Here is a 17197-nt window from a genome sequence, read left to right on the forward strand (position 1 = left end):
CAATTCATTGATGATGGATATGAATATTCTTTGTAAGAAATATCTTTAACTTACGTAAGTATATGTCCCATATATGTACGTGCATTATATGGGACTAAGAATATTTCAAATTTATAGTAGAAATATTAAGTGATTAAAATATTTTTACAAACTTAAACATTCCAAAAGAAAATTCACAGTTTCATTAATAAAAATCCATTCTACCTTGCAGAAATTGATCTCACAGATGTGCAGATCATTACAGTAAATGTAGATATTTCTCACTGCTACCCTGTATTTCTTGAAACTCCGTTCTATGCCAGTGAGATACATTGCTATCTAAACAATATATTATGATCTGGCCTTGTATGTCATGGGGAAAAAAGTTTGGAAAAAAGTTCTAAATTAAGATTTTGGCAAAGCAAACTAATGTAGCAGCTCTTGTAACAATAAGTCATTATACTAGCCTCCAAAGGCTGTGAAACTGATATTCCCAGCAGCGGCAGAATCTGTAACCATCTAGCTACTGAGCTTATAGGTACCCAAGCTGACTTGCCCAAAATTATCTAAAAAATATGCTCTAATCATTAGAGAGACCATTTTCCAGGGTGAAAAGACTCTTTGTAACCGTCATATTTTCATCTTGCTTTCTGGGTGAAACATGTATAGTCTTAAGATCACATACCAATTGTGAAAATAGCTTCTTGGCATCTTCAAACAGATTATTCTCAAAATATTGATTAAGCCCCAGGAGATGAGACAACAGCATAACCACACCTCGCTTTTATGAACTCCTCCTTCACTAGGAAAGCAAACAGTGTCTCTTCCATAAGACAGAAAAGTTTTTGATACAAAGGTGTTTATATACAGTGCGGGGTGTCTTTGTACAACATGCTTGTAAAATGGTTTAGTATTAATATACGTATATCACAAAAGACTTGATTCATACAAATCTGTTTTATTTAAAAAAACCATTAAATTCTGTCATGCCCATTACTGTTGCTATTCCATTGAAGAACAGGAAATATAACAACAGTGACAAGGGAAGAGACAGGAAAATTCTCTCCCGACTTGGAAAGCTCTTCTAATAAGGGAGAAAAAGACTGCTAGTATCCTCTGTCCTATATAGCGCAGCAAAATCCACGGGAGAGGAAGGAGAAAATAACCTAGTAACCCTGCCTGCATCAGATGAGGGAGGAGCCAAGGGACTGCACCATCCCATCCCAGATTGATTCAACAGATTAAGGGATTCTGTAACTGCCTGAAGTAAGGGGGTTACAATGCTGAGAAGTTCCACAGTCTTTTCCATTACATTTTGGGATATCGGAAATTTTAAAAAAATACGTGATGAAATTGTTAAAAAAAAAAAGAAGCTTTTTTTGGAAGGTAGAAAGAAACATTTAAAAACGTAAAGGTTGACGACTGAGATTATATGCAATATACAAATAGAATTATTTTAATTCTGGAACTACTTTATGTTTTTGTTTGGGGTTTGGGTTTTTTTTTAAGTAGTCTCTACTGGTCTGTGATTGTTTTGAGATAGCTCAGGAGATTATGAGACAAGCACAACTTATATTAATAGTAACCATTATACCATCCTGCACTTCTGTGCAGATTCCAATATTACATGGGTATGCCAGTTGTGTATTGCCAGGGCAACCATAAAATTACAATTTTTAAACCAGTGCAGTGTGTAAATATTACTTCCACCTTACAGGTTAGGGATGGGGGAGAATAAAGCTTCATTTCCACAGGTGCTCACCACTGTAAACTCAATGTGAAAGCACTGGGTCCCCCAGCAACTCAAAGTCACTGGAATTCAGATTGACTAGCCTAAAATCAGTCAAGAAACCTGTGAGAGATACGGAATCAGAAATGCAACCAGTCTAATCCTCCATGCTCTGCTTCAGTGACCAAATCATTCTTCTCACATACTAATGGCTATGATGGGACTTCACACCTTTCACATCTTTCTGTAAACCTACTTGTGTAATTGTGTGTGGACTAAGTGGTGAAATGTCCAAAATTCTATCAGAACCCGTAAAAGTCAGCTTTAATGTCATTAAAATTTGTCTGTCTTCTAATATCTTTATGTAAATTAAGAATTTCAAAGTCTGGGATAAATAAATTCAGTTCTTCCTTGACTATAGCTCAAGAATCTGGAATAAAAATGATGTATTTTTCTTTTGAGAAAAATAAAGCACTAAATACTTTTGACATATTCACATCTTGGAACAGTTGGTTGCCACATTCTGCTTTTTATTCCATGGAAAGAACTGTCAATCCACAGTGAACAATACTATCTTTAAAATCAAAAGACCCTCATTCATATCTTTTTTGCAATTATGACTTAAGCTATCATGGCAAACGCATGGAAGAACAACCATCAGGAAACGACTCCTGACACTGTTTCCTGACAGAGAAATCTTGCCTTTCCTTATGGTTTACAGCTTAGGAGTCAGAATCATTCAGGGTATCAACATGCATTAGATCTAAGAAGCTTACGAATCATCACTCTTTTCCAAGAGAGAAATTTAAAGTCACTTTCCACAGCCACCATTTACTACTGCGATACCTGGTAGAGATTAATGGACTGTTTTCTCAAAGAGTTTTGTCATATATGGTGCAACCAAAATGCTGTTGCATCAGATTTCCCCTTCATTGAATAAATATTTTAAAATTTTCAATTTGTTTTTGCAATGTTCATTGGACAATTATCTGCCTTACTGCATAAGTATGCAACCAGGCATTTTTCTCATGTTTATTAGATTTATTTCTGTTTAAATGTAGAAAGGAACTCTCTAAAAGTCCACTTTCATCATGCCTTTTCCTACAGAAAGACACATATCCACACACAGTCCCACCACTCTTGTTCCTCCTCCTTTTTGATCCCGTTTCATCCACAAAAAGAAGAATTGAGGCAACCTAACTCAGTACTCTCTTACAGAAGCAATTTAGTACGGTGTAATCACTGGGACGCAGTATCTTGCTAACTGAAAGAGATTTCTGTGTTTTTCTATGGATCATCTGTCCCATATTAAACCAAAATCAGCCTCGCATGCAAGCTATTCACTGAGGAAAGGCAGAAAAGACATGTATAATCTCATTAAAATTATACTAAATAGCAAAGCAAATAACAGGTATGTAATTTCTCAAGTCAGTTGCACTGCACAAGACCAAACAGAAACTCTCCATAATTCTCAACTCGTTAAAGTTAAAATTAAGTTTAGTTGGGTTTAACAAACTCATTGATAAACCCTGCAGTCTGTGAGTGATTTCTACTTTTTATTATGGAAAAAAGTTATTTTCAGTAATAAGCATGCCAATTGTAGGCATGCCCTGTTGAAACATGAAATGTTTTCATGATTACAAATACTTGTTTACTGCATAAAACCCATAACATGAATTTAAATACATGGCAATGTTTGAAAGACAGGGATGAAAAATTCCTATGGAATGAAAAAATTAATCAGAAATCACATTTATGGATACAGATACCCACTGAACTCACATATTCGACAATATGGTAGTTCTCATTCTAATGAAATAAAAACAAAACAACAAAAAAGGATGGTGGAAGTATCCTCAAATCTGAGACATAATAGAGGTGAAGACTAGTGGCTTGATCTAAAATCTACTGAAGCCAATCAAGCACCAATATTCAACTTCAGCCTGATTTTGGATCAAGGTCCTAAGTCTTTTTAATGAAGCAAATGGACATATGAGTATGAAAGCCTAAACAGAGAATAAAATAATTGAAAGAGCTCACTCTCTACATATTTGTATGCACATATATATACCCACAAAACATAGGCTATAATTTCAGTTTACAACAATTTTATTTATTGCAGCATAGCTAAAATCTCTTCTTTAGTTAAAAAAAGGAAAAAGATAAGTGGTGTCTACTACTAAAGTTATACACAGTATTGAAATTATGACTATACTGTAAATCATCACTGCAATTAAAAGAACAAATCAGAGTATGTAACACAGACTATGAACTGAAAAAAATATTTAAAAAAAAAAATACAGTTGCTTCTATCCCCAGAAGTACTTTCTGAATAGTGGGCATGGTGTTCAGATATGACTTCTTGTAAATGACAGGAATCACGTTTGACACTGAAAGACAAGGTTACTACCCATGGTAGCCTGTATTACACGGGTATGCCAGCTGTGTATTACCAAGGCAAACCATAAAATAAAAACATACCAAACTTCCTCTGGCTTTTCTTTGGCTAAAAAATCACACCACCACTCCTTTCCAGTCTTTAGCTAAATTAATCTGTTAATAAATCTTAAGACACATCAGTGGTTTTGTGGGATATCAGTATTCTTGTCCACTAGGGCCTCCTTTATTATCTTGGCAATAGTATTTCACAACAACCTCTTCTGCAAGAATTGGGAACTATATCTTGAGTTACAAAACAATAAAAGAGCATCAGGGACACACTGTATCTGAATTACATAGCTCTAGGCAGAATTTAGTAGGGCTTCACTCAATTTCATTCATCAATGTGGTAACACAGGTACACTTGAGCACAAAATACACAGAAAGCAGTCATTACACAGAGACCAGTTTCTTTTTTTTCTTTCTTAGCCTGTTGTATGAAGGGGAAGAAGCAAAGGGGAAGAAAAAAAGAAAGGAAAACTAAGTGGGTTACTCCTAGCACAGGTCAACCTTTTTTTTATAAAACACTTACAATTTTTCCTCTGTCTTCCCCCTCCTTTAAAAGTATAAATAGCAATCTACAATGGTTTAAATGCTTTCAAATAATGGTTGCTTAATAGAACAAGGGTAAAAAACAAACAGAAACTAAACACGAACTATGGAGGAGGAGCTATTTAAAATGTTTTTCATTCAGTATTACTAGTTCTGAAAGCCCACTGTGAGCTGGCCTTTATAGGCATCATTCACGCATCTTTGCATGCACTAGGCAGAGCAAGGAAATAAAGGCAGTGCTTACCTGCTTCAGACAGGTCTCTAAGGGAGCTGCTCAGTGCGCTTCTTTTCAGCCCCTCCCCAGTAGCATAGCTGTCATCCAGGCAAGCTCTGTTCAGCGTCCCATTGCCAGAATCTTTTTTCAGACTGGAGCATTGAGACATGCTTGGACGCACCACACCCTTCTGTTTTTCTAGCTCAGCTGAAACAAAGAGAATAATTTTGCAATTCATATTTATTGACTATAATGGAGGACATGGTAACATCACAATTTCTGTATGTGATCACATATTACTGTGAATAACAGGTAAGAGTTCATTTTGGCACTGTTAAATGCCAGAGAGCAACTTGCAACTTAAACCCTATACTAACAGCTTTGTATTACAACATACAGGATAAAAGGCTATTCCTCTTTTGGAAAAACAGAAGATAAAATTCCATGTTTAGACACTCATGTAACTTCCAGCAAAATATATAAATTTGTACTATGGCTACCTAATTGAGAGAATACAGGAATTTCAACATGGAAATGACGAAAAATTCAGTGAAATTTATTTGAAGGGCCATCATTGAGAATTTCAGAGTGACGTAAATTATCCCTAAAATTCTTGCTGTGATTTATACTACAAATTACAAATCCATCTCTCCTCTGTCCCTTGCTATTTGCAGTTTGTCGAGGCTAAATTTCCACTGCAGCTACACTGCAGTAAATAATAGTCAATGAATTCAGCTGGGGCTTAACGTATCATTGGGATTTTCCTCTTTCTAGAATCAAAGCCATGGAAAAAACCCACATTATTTTGAACTTTTAAAGAGTTCTAATGGGTTATACACACATTCAAGATTTTCTTATTTTGATTAGCTTGAAAATGCTCTATTATATGTACCTTTGTACTTACACTCTATTCTGTGCTTTTCCATTTCTTGAACCTCTGCAATTGACTCCCTCAAATCATCTGTAAACTTCTTCCTGTCCTGAGGATTTGGTGCATTGAAATTTATTAGTACTTTGATATCTGCTCCTGGAACAGCTGATGTGAGCCGAATACCGTTGGGATAATCTAGAAGAAAGAGTCAAGAAAAATTAAGCTCTGATTATTCCAATTACTTTTCTTTTTATAAAAAAACCAAACAAACAAAACCCCCCCACACAACTGAAGGCTTTTTACTAGTATTACCATATGGGGAACAAAGTCAGAGAAATAAAAGTGTAAAAGCACAGAATTAGAATGAAAATTCCTAAGATACATTGGAACTACTTAACTGTCAAGACACCAAATAAGTATTGAAAGATAGTCTTTATACAGCTGTTACCCTTAAGGTACAATGTACAATATAAAAGAAAAATCCCAGGGGAAAAAAAAAAATTAAGGGCATAATTTTTGTTTCATGGAGCAGATCCCATTACCTACCTTACTCAATTGTGACCAAAGTTTTGCTGAGTAAAGACTACCTGAATACATCTCAAGTACTAGAAACTGTCTTATACTTTTAACTTAACGTTTGCAGGAAGACAACATACTAGCATGTATAGCTTTTAGTATTTCCTATTAAGTTGTGTGTCCCTGGACATCCTACTTTTGTCTATTTTTCTAGAAAAAAAAGTTAAAATTATCTGTGAAATTACATACTGAGGAAGTAAAAAGAGTGGTGGGTTTTTTTTTCCTCTTTTGGCCCGTATTATGGACATCTTCACAATAAAAGGCAGATTTTTCAGCAAACTGTCTTTGCCTCTTTTCTAGCTGCACATCTGAGAATGCAAATTTTAACAGCTCGTCAAAAATATCTCTTGGTTGAGATAAAAGGTTCATTTACAGAAAGATAGCTTATAATGAAGATACATTCTGCTGTAGAAAACAGAGTCAGCCTTTGATTGAAGCACAGACCTGTAGAAATGGGGTGTCAGAAAAATCTTAAAACGTGCATTCTAAAGTGTCTTCTTTTACTCAGCTGCCTGACCTTATTGGTTTGCTAAAGCTCTCAAATATTTACTTAAGTATTCAACCTGAAGTTCAAGTGCTCCCATGTACTAAAAATTCATTCCCAAGAACCAGCAGGTGATGTAAGGTAGTCTTTTGCTCAAAGTTATTAGGTTTCAACAATATACAGACTTAAAATATTGAGAAACAAGTGCAAATGCTATGCTTTTTTAAAACCTTAACTTCCAAATCAAATTTGCAACTACAAGTGAAGCAAGTCCATTTACCATTCTCAGGGTGAAAAAAGGTGCCAACTATCACAAGCTTCAAAGGGTACAGAGAGGAAGGAGGAAGCAAGAATTTGGGGCTTCTACAAGGGTCTGATACCAACATCTTGCACAGAAGCAATGTGTAGCTGATCTGCTTCTCCTGACCACATACACTTGCATCTACCTTCCACCAAATAAGACAGCCGCCTCAAGTTGTCTGCAGCTGCTGTCATTCAGAATACAACCAAATGGCCACAAGTGCAGAGGAGCCTTGCCACAAGTGCTAGGCAAGCTAACAGGTGGAGAGCATGGTAAAACAGCACGTACTGTTTTGAACACTGAAACCGGATATGCAGCAAACAGCTCTAGAAAGTGCACCACTTGGGAAAAAAAAAAGAAAAGAGTTTATGAAACCGAACAAGGAAACTTGGTAACCCCAAAGTCACATGGGCTACCTTCACATATGAACAAGGAACAACGGATCTCCACATACTAAACAAACAAAAGTATTTTATTACCAGAGATACTTCTCTACATCATATTGATTAAGTATCAGGAAATACTGACGTATTTATTGGTTTCATATACACTCTCTCTAAAGTGGTCTGCTTGCTCTTTATATTTTCAGTGATTTTGACTGAAAATGTGAAATATACTTCCCTTATAGCCTATTTATTTACTAGAGATAAATGACATTATTTTCCCTTTTGGAGCTCATCCATCCCTCAATGTAATTGACTTCTATCATTAGAAGTCAATTCTTCTATCATCAACGCCAACCCTTTTGTTCAACCTCACCAGTAGCCATACCAGTATTTTTGTTGCTTCTGCTGTAATGAATTTTATTCACTTGAAACCAGCTGATTCTGGCAGCTGCTACACACAAATTTACTGAATGGCATGATGGCTCCAGCCAAAATACCCCAGAGCTTGCTGGGGACAGGGGAAACCAAGAATATGCATTTACAAACCAGAGGGGAAGAATACTTCTCTTTCCCAATTGGAAAATACTGCATTCCACCTGACAGGCACCGGTATTAGAAGTACAATCAGCTCACTGATTCACTGTAGTGAATTCACCTTAGGAGCCCAACTATGTCTACTTAAGTGTCTCAGTTAAAATGCCTCCAGTTCACTGGGACGAATCCAACCTTTTACTCCTAGTTCCACTATAGATATTTTTAAGTTTTTTTGAATAAAGTGTTTCTACTTAGCACGCTTACGTGATTTTTTTAAAAATTTATTTAACTTGACATCAGAGGAATTATATATTCCTCTATTTTTAGTAGAATCCAGGATAGAAATATTTGGCCTTCCTCTCTAAAATGAATTTTATATCATAGAATGTGTGTACAAGAGAGAGAATGAATGTGTACGCATATAAATAACCTGCAGGCTACATCGCTGCTATAAGCTCTACAAAATCTTCCCTTTTGAAATCTCTGGATGCTTTGACTCAATAACAGCGACTTCTTTTGAGTGAGATGAGTATTGGAGCACGTTCTCAAGGACACTCGAAAACTAAAAGCTTTCCGCAACACAGAAAAAGCACAGAAAATACTGAATGTCACACTGAACTGTATCTGATTTATCATGAAGGTCAAGGTTTGGTTTACAAACCATTAAGTCAGGTCAAATAGACTGTTTCTCTATGTACCATACAAACAACTATGCTCTGCTACATTATTCCTGATGTTGTCTCTGGGCTTAAAATCTACAGGAGCATTAGCAAACTACTTGCTTTTTGTTGGGTTGTTGTCTGCTAAGACTAAGCTTGACAAGCATTAAAGATAAAAAGAATAATGGACTGATGCAGATTACAACTGACATAAACAAAAGGTGTCAGAAAATACAAGCTTTAATCCAGACTCTCTGCTTTGTATTTACATTTGAATGCACAAAGTTAAGATAAAAATCAGGAAAATAAATTAAATAGTGGTTTGAATTACACATACCATTATAATAGTCATTATTTATTATATATTCAGCTCCAGCTAACTGTACCATTGACTCAGCAACAGATATAACATATTTGTTTCTTTACAAAGATTCTATTCTTTACAAGCATTCACAAACAACACATTTGGCTAGATTTGGCTTCTGACTACAAACAAACAAAAAAAATCTAACAGCAGTCTTGCTCGCTCTTATGACGACACCATCTTGTTTTAAACTTTAGGGCTAAGTTAAATTCAGAGCGATTTTATTCCTAAATTCAGAATCAAGTCCCGTCCATCCCTTTCACTCGCACAAGATTTTATTTTATTTTATTTATAAATAAAATGGTCATCTAAAAAGATAGGAAAGACTTACATTGGTTCTCAAAAAGAAGAACTTGCATTCCATAGAGGGAAAAGGACTGTCGAAAACTGTATGTGACTGAGTTCTTCTTCTTTTGAAAAATCTTGGTCACCTGAAAGTTATCAAATAAACAAAGTTAAATATCCCTTTTACCATATGTGTTTGTGGAAAATCATTGTTCTTAAGAATTAGCATACGAGAAAACATTTTATGCCAAAGAAAGCTATAATCTGCCAGAAAAGATGAACTTGTCATTTTTTCTTTTTTTTTTTTTTTTTTAATGCAACTGATGTATTTAATCTACTACTACTGAAGAAACAAAGCTAGCTTTGAAGCATTGGTATCTCTTAACCAGAAGGTTTAATATTTTATCCAGATACAAAGCCTTTGTGTTCTCTATTCTCCAGAACTCTACTTTTTGAAAGTCCAGAAAGAAAAAAACCCTGCATCATATTGTGAGTACCACCTCCTAGGTGTAAATGTGAACATGCTAGCAAAAATGTAAGTATGTTTAAATTTTCCTTTTTAAAAAACTTAGCTGCTACCACACTTTCCTTCACGCTTTTTTCTTACAGGCTGACTACTGGCAGGACATGCCTATGGACCTCTCCACACAAGTTTAATTCTTAGCCCTTATTCTTATGTGCTGTGTGACCTTCCAAGCCTGCTTCACTTCTGTGCACCTCCAAACACTGTCTTACGCTACCTCGTCCAATGATGCCCCGTTTTCCCTAGGATTTGTACTGCACCTGTCTCAATAAAAGCTTGGAGTCTGTGGAAACCTTTACTTTTTGCTACAATAGAAGTCACATACTACTACTTACCATCAATTTTGGGGTTCTCCTAAAATGTGAATGCAATCATTCTTTCTCTTTAAAACCAAAAGGTTTATTTTTACTAGTTCTTTCTAATTTTAACTTTTGGTGATGGCATTTTACTAGAACTGACAAATTTGGTCTGTATTACTCCCAATACAGTTTGATAAAACTACTGACATCTAAGTAACAAAAAACGACAAAAAACTTGCAACCTGGAGACAACAGTGTTCCATCATTTTATACCCAAGTTCACATTTACAACTAGGAGGTGATACTCACAATCAAAAGGAGTAATTTTTTTAAAATTTAATTCCTTGTTTTAAGGTCTGAAGGTATGTAAAAATTACACACAATAAAATTGTGCATCTGAAGCATACCTTTTCCGTAACAAAACATGAAATATTTAGTTTAGTTCTTAGTTCCCAGGTAACAGCCAAATACATTCCAAACAGAGTGCAACAAATTTTCCTATTTTTAAGAGTAAATCAACCAAATAACTCCAACTTGTCGCTAGTTTTGTATGTCAGTTTTTCAAAAGACTATGTCACACTAAAAAGTAAAGTCAACTGTAAAACGTATTTCAACATATCCTATTCCTATTTCAATGAATAAACATGTCTGGTTCCTAGAACATCTGGGGAATACAAAGTAGTATGTAATTTTGTTTTTCCACAAGTAACCTGAATTCATTATTCACAGAATAAAGAATGTCTCCGTTCATCATTAGGGAAATGGATGAACTGGAGGTAATTTTTGTTCTTTATAGTAAAAGCTATTGCATTAAAGCACTTTCTTACAAAAGAGCGTAGTAATCAATAAAAGGCTTCAGTTTAAAAGCAAATTATTTATAATGAAGAAAATTAAGAAAATTTAAATCTTAATCATCCCAAGATTGTTGGAGTACAGACTAACAGGTAATAGATATTTATTTTTAGGAATGCTCATGCACTTAATTGCCACTGATTTCATGGAGATGGGTATTTCTGAATACCTCACTAGAAGTCTATCCACCTGAAAGTACATACCACAAGAAGATCATTAAATAAAAATATTTCTCGCTGGTGCAATCCAAGCTTCTGAGGTTTATTTGGATCTGGAACTTCAAACAGCCTACAGTAGCAAACAAGCCTCCGGTGGGGTAGAGAGAGGACCTATGATAATACCAACGTTCATGGTTAATACAGCAATATTTAGCCAAGAAAGAGCATCTTTCATACCCAGAGTTTTTTTTGAATTCTTCAAATATTTTTACCTCTAAGCCCATTAGACTTTTTCATCAAAGGACCCACAACAGAAAAATAAAGATTTATATGCTACAAACTTGCATCAAAATTCTTATATAAAATATTCTCTAACAGCTTGCATTCCTGTATATGGATGCCAATGGAAGTTTTACTGGGGATAGAGTTTTACGTTGTGAAACAAAAAAACCTTGAAAGAACTTAAGATTAAGCAAGTGGGAGCTCAAAGCAAAGGATGTTTGCTTTTCTGAGCGGTTTTACATATCTTTATTAGAAGAAAGGATGCAAAGCAGCTTTAGCTTTTGTGAGACTGATACACTGATGTTGTAGATTACATTTGGTCAGCCACTGAGTTAATTCAGTTTGTTCATTCCCCAATACCAAGGAAATGGTGACATCAGGAAAAAGTAAATGCATTTTCAGTCTGGCTTATTTTCTCCTGCCGGCAAGAAAACCAAGAATAATTTTCCATTTTCTTATTTGAAATGTCTGCTGAAGCTATCTCCAAAGCTGCTGTTTTCAACCTAGTGAGACTTCATTTCTTTCAAATGCAAATGATGGTATCTTGTCAACAATATTAAAAGAAATCCTTTAAACTTCCAAAATTTGAAGTAGAGAATATTCTTTGGTAAGACATATATTTCATTTATATATTATATTTCTTTTTTATTCGTGATTCTGCATGGGAATGACAAGATTTAGTAGGCAAAGAAAAACAGTCAAAGACTGTTAATGCTGCTTCTTCCTCTACACGAGCAGGGGAAAAAAATCAAAAGAAAAAAAAAAAAAGAGGGGAAAAAGTTTAGGATTGTTTAGGATTTACTATCTGCCCTTGTTCCTGGTTGGTTATCAAGTCATTTGGTGAGATTCCAGTTTTTCCCCAAAATCCAACAATAACTAAACTAATAACATATAAAACACTAATAGGATTTAATTTATCTGTGGCATTAGCTTAATTACCTTTCCTGAACTTGCAAGGAGAAGGTATTTAAGGAAAAATCTGACATGTTCTAAAGGAGCCAGTGTGGTGAAGAATGCTGGACAAATCAATGTTTTCTATTTTCAGGCTATTCTGGTAACTGAACAGCTTACATGGGTTCTCAGTGAAAAGTGGCAGGAATAAATGTTGCATGTTCTCATTCTCTCCTACCTCCAGACTTAAGTTTCCCCAGCACATGGCAGTCTGAGATTTGCTACAGTGAGATAACAAAACCCAAGGGCAGTCACCGAGCCTATGAACTTGCAAACAACTGCAGTGAGCTCTGGTATTGAAATTTAACTACAGACAATGCTTTCACTCATAGCAATAGATGATCCAGTAAGATTCCCTTCCACCATATTTTATAAAGGTCACATCTTTCAGTTTGTTTTTACAGTCCAGTGGTACTGCTAGACATGCATCCATGAAACAATGACAGGTATTTTACTTAGGAATATGAAGCTAGCTTTGCATGATTTTAATTGTTTACACAGAAAAAGCAAGAAATAGAAGACTGAAAAAAAAAAAAAGTAAGTTTAAAGTTCCTTCTCTGGATTGTCCTTAGTGAAGATGCTAATGCACAGTGCAGTTATAACTGAGAAAAAAAAAATCACTAGGATCAAATTTGTATAAGGTAAGCAGATTTCAGAGACCTACATGCACTCCTCTGCTATGAGATGGTTTGTTTGTTTCTTCAAAGCTACTAGCAATAATGTTATCATGAAATTAAAGTAAGTGGAACACTGCATTAGAAGAATAGTTTTAGGATTATTATTGAATATGCCTATAACTTAAATCTGGAATCAATATTTTTCTATGTTCATCTACCTTTCAGAAGAGAACTCTTAAATTAACTGGCAATATTTTTCTAGAGTATCATTCAATACTGAAATGGACCAGAAAGAATAAACACACCAGGGCCCAGGTGGAAAGTGAGGTGCAACCGTAATTTTACTTACTTGTTTATTCTTTAGTGGCTGTCTAATTTCTACAGTGATAATATCATTTGAAATGCATAAAAAGTGTACTAAAAAAAGGTCTAGAAAACTCTTGGCAATAAATTAAGCAGTCTCCGGGAAATATATTTTTAAGAAAATCGTTATACTTTGGAGAGATATTACTACAATAATAGGAAAATTTTGCTTGAAAGAAGCCCAATTTTTAAAAAAGTTAAAATGTAATAGAATGCATTATTGCCAGTTTAAGAAAATGCTGCCAGTTAAAATGACTATGAATTTTGAAGGAGTATGAGAGAAATACCTACACAACCAAGTCCATGATGCAGAGATCCAATCTACAGTAGAAAGACATATACAAGTTCGTTAAACTTCAGAGAAACACAGTACTGTATCATAGCAAGTAAATACGTCATGGTCTTACTATGACTAAATGCCTATAAAGTAAAAACAAATATTTCTATCAATAAAGACTGTTGACTGTTTCCTAAATTTTATTTCACACAGTTAAAAAGTCTCTCAACAGAAGAATCCTTGAACCCAGGACTCCATTGAGGGCATTGTTTTCTTAATGCCATTTAATTTACAAGGTCAGGATTAGTTTTAGGATTTGAATTGCCACATGCCTGAATAAAAAAAGAACCATTAAGAAAAAACATTTCCCACAGAAGCCTATATATAAGCCTAAATCCCCAAACAATTATAGAAAATAAGTTTCATATGAAAGCATAAGTGACTGCAAAATACTGACTTCAGAATATTTATTTCCCTTTTCCTCAAAAATATGTAAAAGCTTTTATTAAGGAAATTTTGCTTTCTCTCTCCTCTGCTCTTTCCAAGACATCTCCTCAATATTTCCTTACTGCGAAACAGAAGTAATTTTTTTTTTTTTTGGTGGTCCCTCATTCCCTTCCCCCCTCTCCCCATGTTGAGGCTTATCTGAGAAGAGATTACAATTCAAAGCTCTTTAAAAGCAATAGGGAGAATCTTGAGATCCACGCTCTTTTTCTTAACAAAAAATCCCCCAACCCATCAGTCCCTGCTCCAGTAAGGTTCCCCAGAGCTGATAAAAAAAACTGATGTAGGAACTTCAAAAACATGCAAGTCTAGTCTTTTTCTAGCTTTGTTCTGGGCTGGCTTTGTGACTACTAACACAAAGATTTTCAGAAGATGACTCTAGGACTTGAATTCAAGAAGGCTGAGTATCCATTGTCCCTCTCCACATTAGATACCATTGTTAGCCTGTAAAATATTGGTCTTAATATATCTGTGTTCACTCAGCTCCTAAAACAAAGGGAAAAATGCTGTGGCCTTCCTTTTCTCTCTCCTTTTCCAACAGATGCTTTGAAGATTGATTTATACAGCAAAGTATTTCAGGATGTTTCCCACAACAAAGCAAGAGGTATCTTTGGATGCTCAAACCCAGCACTAGAATCCCTGGAACCTGATTTCCAGATAAGTTCTGAGACAAAATGACACAATTTCCCCTTACAAATACCAGTTCATAGAGCTAGCTGCAAAGCTGAGAAAGACACTGATGTGAACAGAAGTGCTCTATTACTCTTGTAAATTAAGGAGACATAACTGATAGTGTGAATGTTGAAATACGATTCTCTACAACATCACTTTAACAAAACACTTCAATTCTCTTGAAACAAACCTGAGAACTACCTAGAATGCAGGTATTTCAGTGTAATTTCAGAATTGTAAAGCTTCACATAGAGAAAAGAGTTTAAGACTCATAACGTCATCACTCATGAATACCAGACTGCAACAACAAAATTCATCTGCACTGTGAACACTCCGAAATTAAAACCAACCTTACAGCAAATTATTATTTTGCCAGTTTCTGCCTTTTGCCTTTTATCAACCAATTTATATTTCTAAGCAACACACTTCTGTATTGTTCTATACTGTACATTGCCCTACATCTCCTTAGTAACTGACAGGCAGCGCAAAGTGAACTTACCGGTTTCTTTCCTACTATGAGTTTTTCAACCTTCTGGACTTGGGATACATGATCCTCATTTGTCTTCAGTTCTCGTTTGCGGATTCGCTCATAAATCCCAATCAGCATTTCTCGTGGGATATCCTCACCATCATCCACACCTGCAGAAGCCAACAGTTTCTATTATCAGTCTGGCTCTGAATGATCTAACAGACACTGTTATTTCTCAGCAATGTAGGCTTCTCAGCAAGGAGAGGATAAAAACATGCACAATCTTTGTTTCCTCTGCTAACAGTAATGCCAACGTTACCCAAGACTGCTGATGTACTTGTTTATGCTGTTTTGTTTTATAGCTGTCAGTACTCTGTCAGCTAAGATCTCCTGTGCTGTTCTTGTGCCTACCTTATCAAAGCAGCAGAAGTTATGTTACTCATTACTGAAGCACTGATTTTTGTCCAAAAGCTTGCTGCCCCCAATACGCCAAGACATCAATGGAAATTACACAGGTTTGTTTTTTTGTTTTAAAACTCTAATCTAAAACTAAGCCATAAAAAGGCTAATTTCTTATGTATTTTTTTTTTCTTTAAAGTTTCCTGTTTGGTATCAAAGCTCAAATGAGTTAAATAACCCTTTAGACACTAAAATCTCCATATGAACTCCTCCTAGGAGTATACCACTGGGAAGAACAACCATTCCATTTTGCCTCTGTCCCAATATTACTCAACACTGTTCATAAAATAATTTCCTACAAGAGAACCTTATGAACACCCAGTAAAATTAATTTAACCAATATTTCCTGTATGATTTCAAAAACAATTAATTTACTCTGGAAAAACAAATCGTCAAAATAGCCTAGTTACAGTATTATTGTTTAGCACTGTGTGATTATCCTTGGCATGTCAGCATTCTAACAAATGCCACAGTGTCTTGAATGCTTGATCCTGAATTTTTAACAGCAGTGGAAGGAGTCCAATTTCAATAAGTGACTTAAAGCTGGATTTCCTGGGGACAGAGAGATGCATGTCTATTTTTTGAACAAGTTTTAAAGCAATAAACTCTTATCTCCTATTCAGAAGTCAAAATAGAATATTTTGTCACCCAGTGGAACAAACTGCTCACATAAAAAATACTGTGATAAAATACAGTTTCTCTGCAACTAGAAGCAAGCAAAAATGCCTCTGTTCTGTTCCACACCAGCAAGTCTTCCACAGACCACCCTTTGCGATCCAGTCATTTAAAGTTACAGGCAAGGTAGCCTGTTACAAAAATGCCTACAATAATAAGAAATTCCTGGCATTCGGGCAGGAGCTCAGAGAGAATGTACTGTATTTAATAAAAGAAATATAACTGTAGTATTATGCTAAGAAATTAATATCAGGCCTTTTTTAATCTTTGTGGACTTTACGACAAAATCACAACACTAAGTTAAATTTTGCTAAGCTGAAACATCTGCTAAGCATAGATCATTCATTGCTGTCTTATATAAATAGAAGGGAATAAAATCACCAAACAGGACTTTCATTTTCAAGGTCTGAAATTCCAGAACACCACAAATATTTTGTTATTAGTACTAAAATGAAAGTACCACATGCACACATGAATACAAACTGCCATGCATCTGAGATGCGCCAATATATTTTTATATATTAAGCAACTTGATTCTGTCTTTCTGCCATTCAGCCCACTTTTAGATATCACTGAGAAAATGGCTGTTAAACAATACATTCGTACTTGCTGGTGCCTGCAGTAGCAGGCCTATTCTGCTACCATGCTGCTACATCCATTGTTGCCAAAAGAAGAGGGACTGTGCACTATGTTGTGCTTATTCTGTGCTTAAAAGCAGGGGGA

At 35.3% G+C, this 17197-nt stretch overlaps 1 protein-coding gene across 4 annotated transcripts in view; it reads right to left on the reverse strand.

The window, feature by feature from the left end:
* IQSEC1 (IQ motif and Sec7 domain ArfGEF 1) overlaps positions 1-17197 on the reverse strand; it is a 67159-nt gene that overhangs the window by 4848 nt on the left and 45114 nt on the right. For 3 of the 4 annotated variants that reach the window (XM_075159422.1, XM_075159419.1, XM_075159421.1), the window contains exons 7-12: positions 15371-15510; positions 13710-13739; positions 11251-11376; positions 9420-9519; positions 5818-5979; positions 4944-5120 (exon numbers count right to left, since the gene is read on the reverse strand). In XM_075159422.1, coding sequence (XP_075015523.1) covers positions 4944-5120; positions 5818-5979; positions 9420-9519; positions 11251-11376; positions 13710-13739; positions 15371-15510 — 735 coding nt within the window. The remainder of the gene's footprint in view (positions 1-4943; positions 5121-5817; positions 5980-9419; positions 9520-11250; positions 11377-13709; positions 13740-15370; positions 15511-17197) is intronic. The other variant, XM_075159420.1, reaches the window with a different exon arrangement.

Source organism: Calonectris borealis, chromosome 10, assembly GCF_964195595.1.
Source record: "Calonectris borealis chromosome 10, bCalBor7.hap1.2, whole genome shotgun sequence".
NCBI lineage: Eukaryota > Metazoa > Chordata > Aves > Procellariiformes > Procellariidae > Calonectris > Calonectris borealis.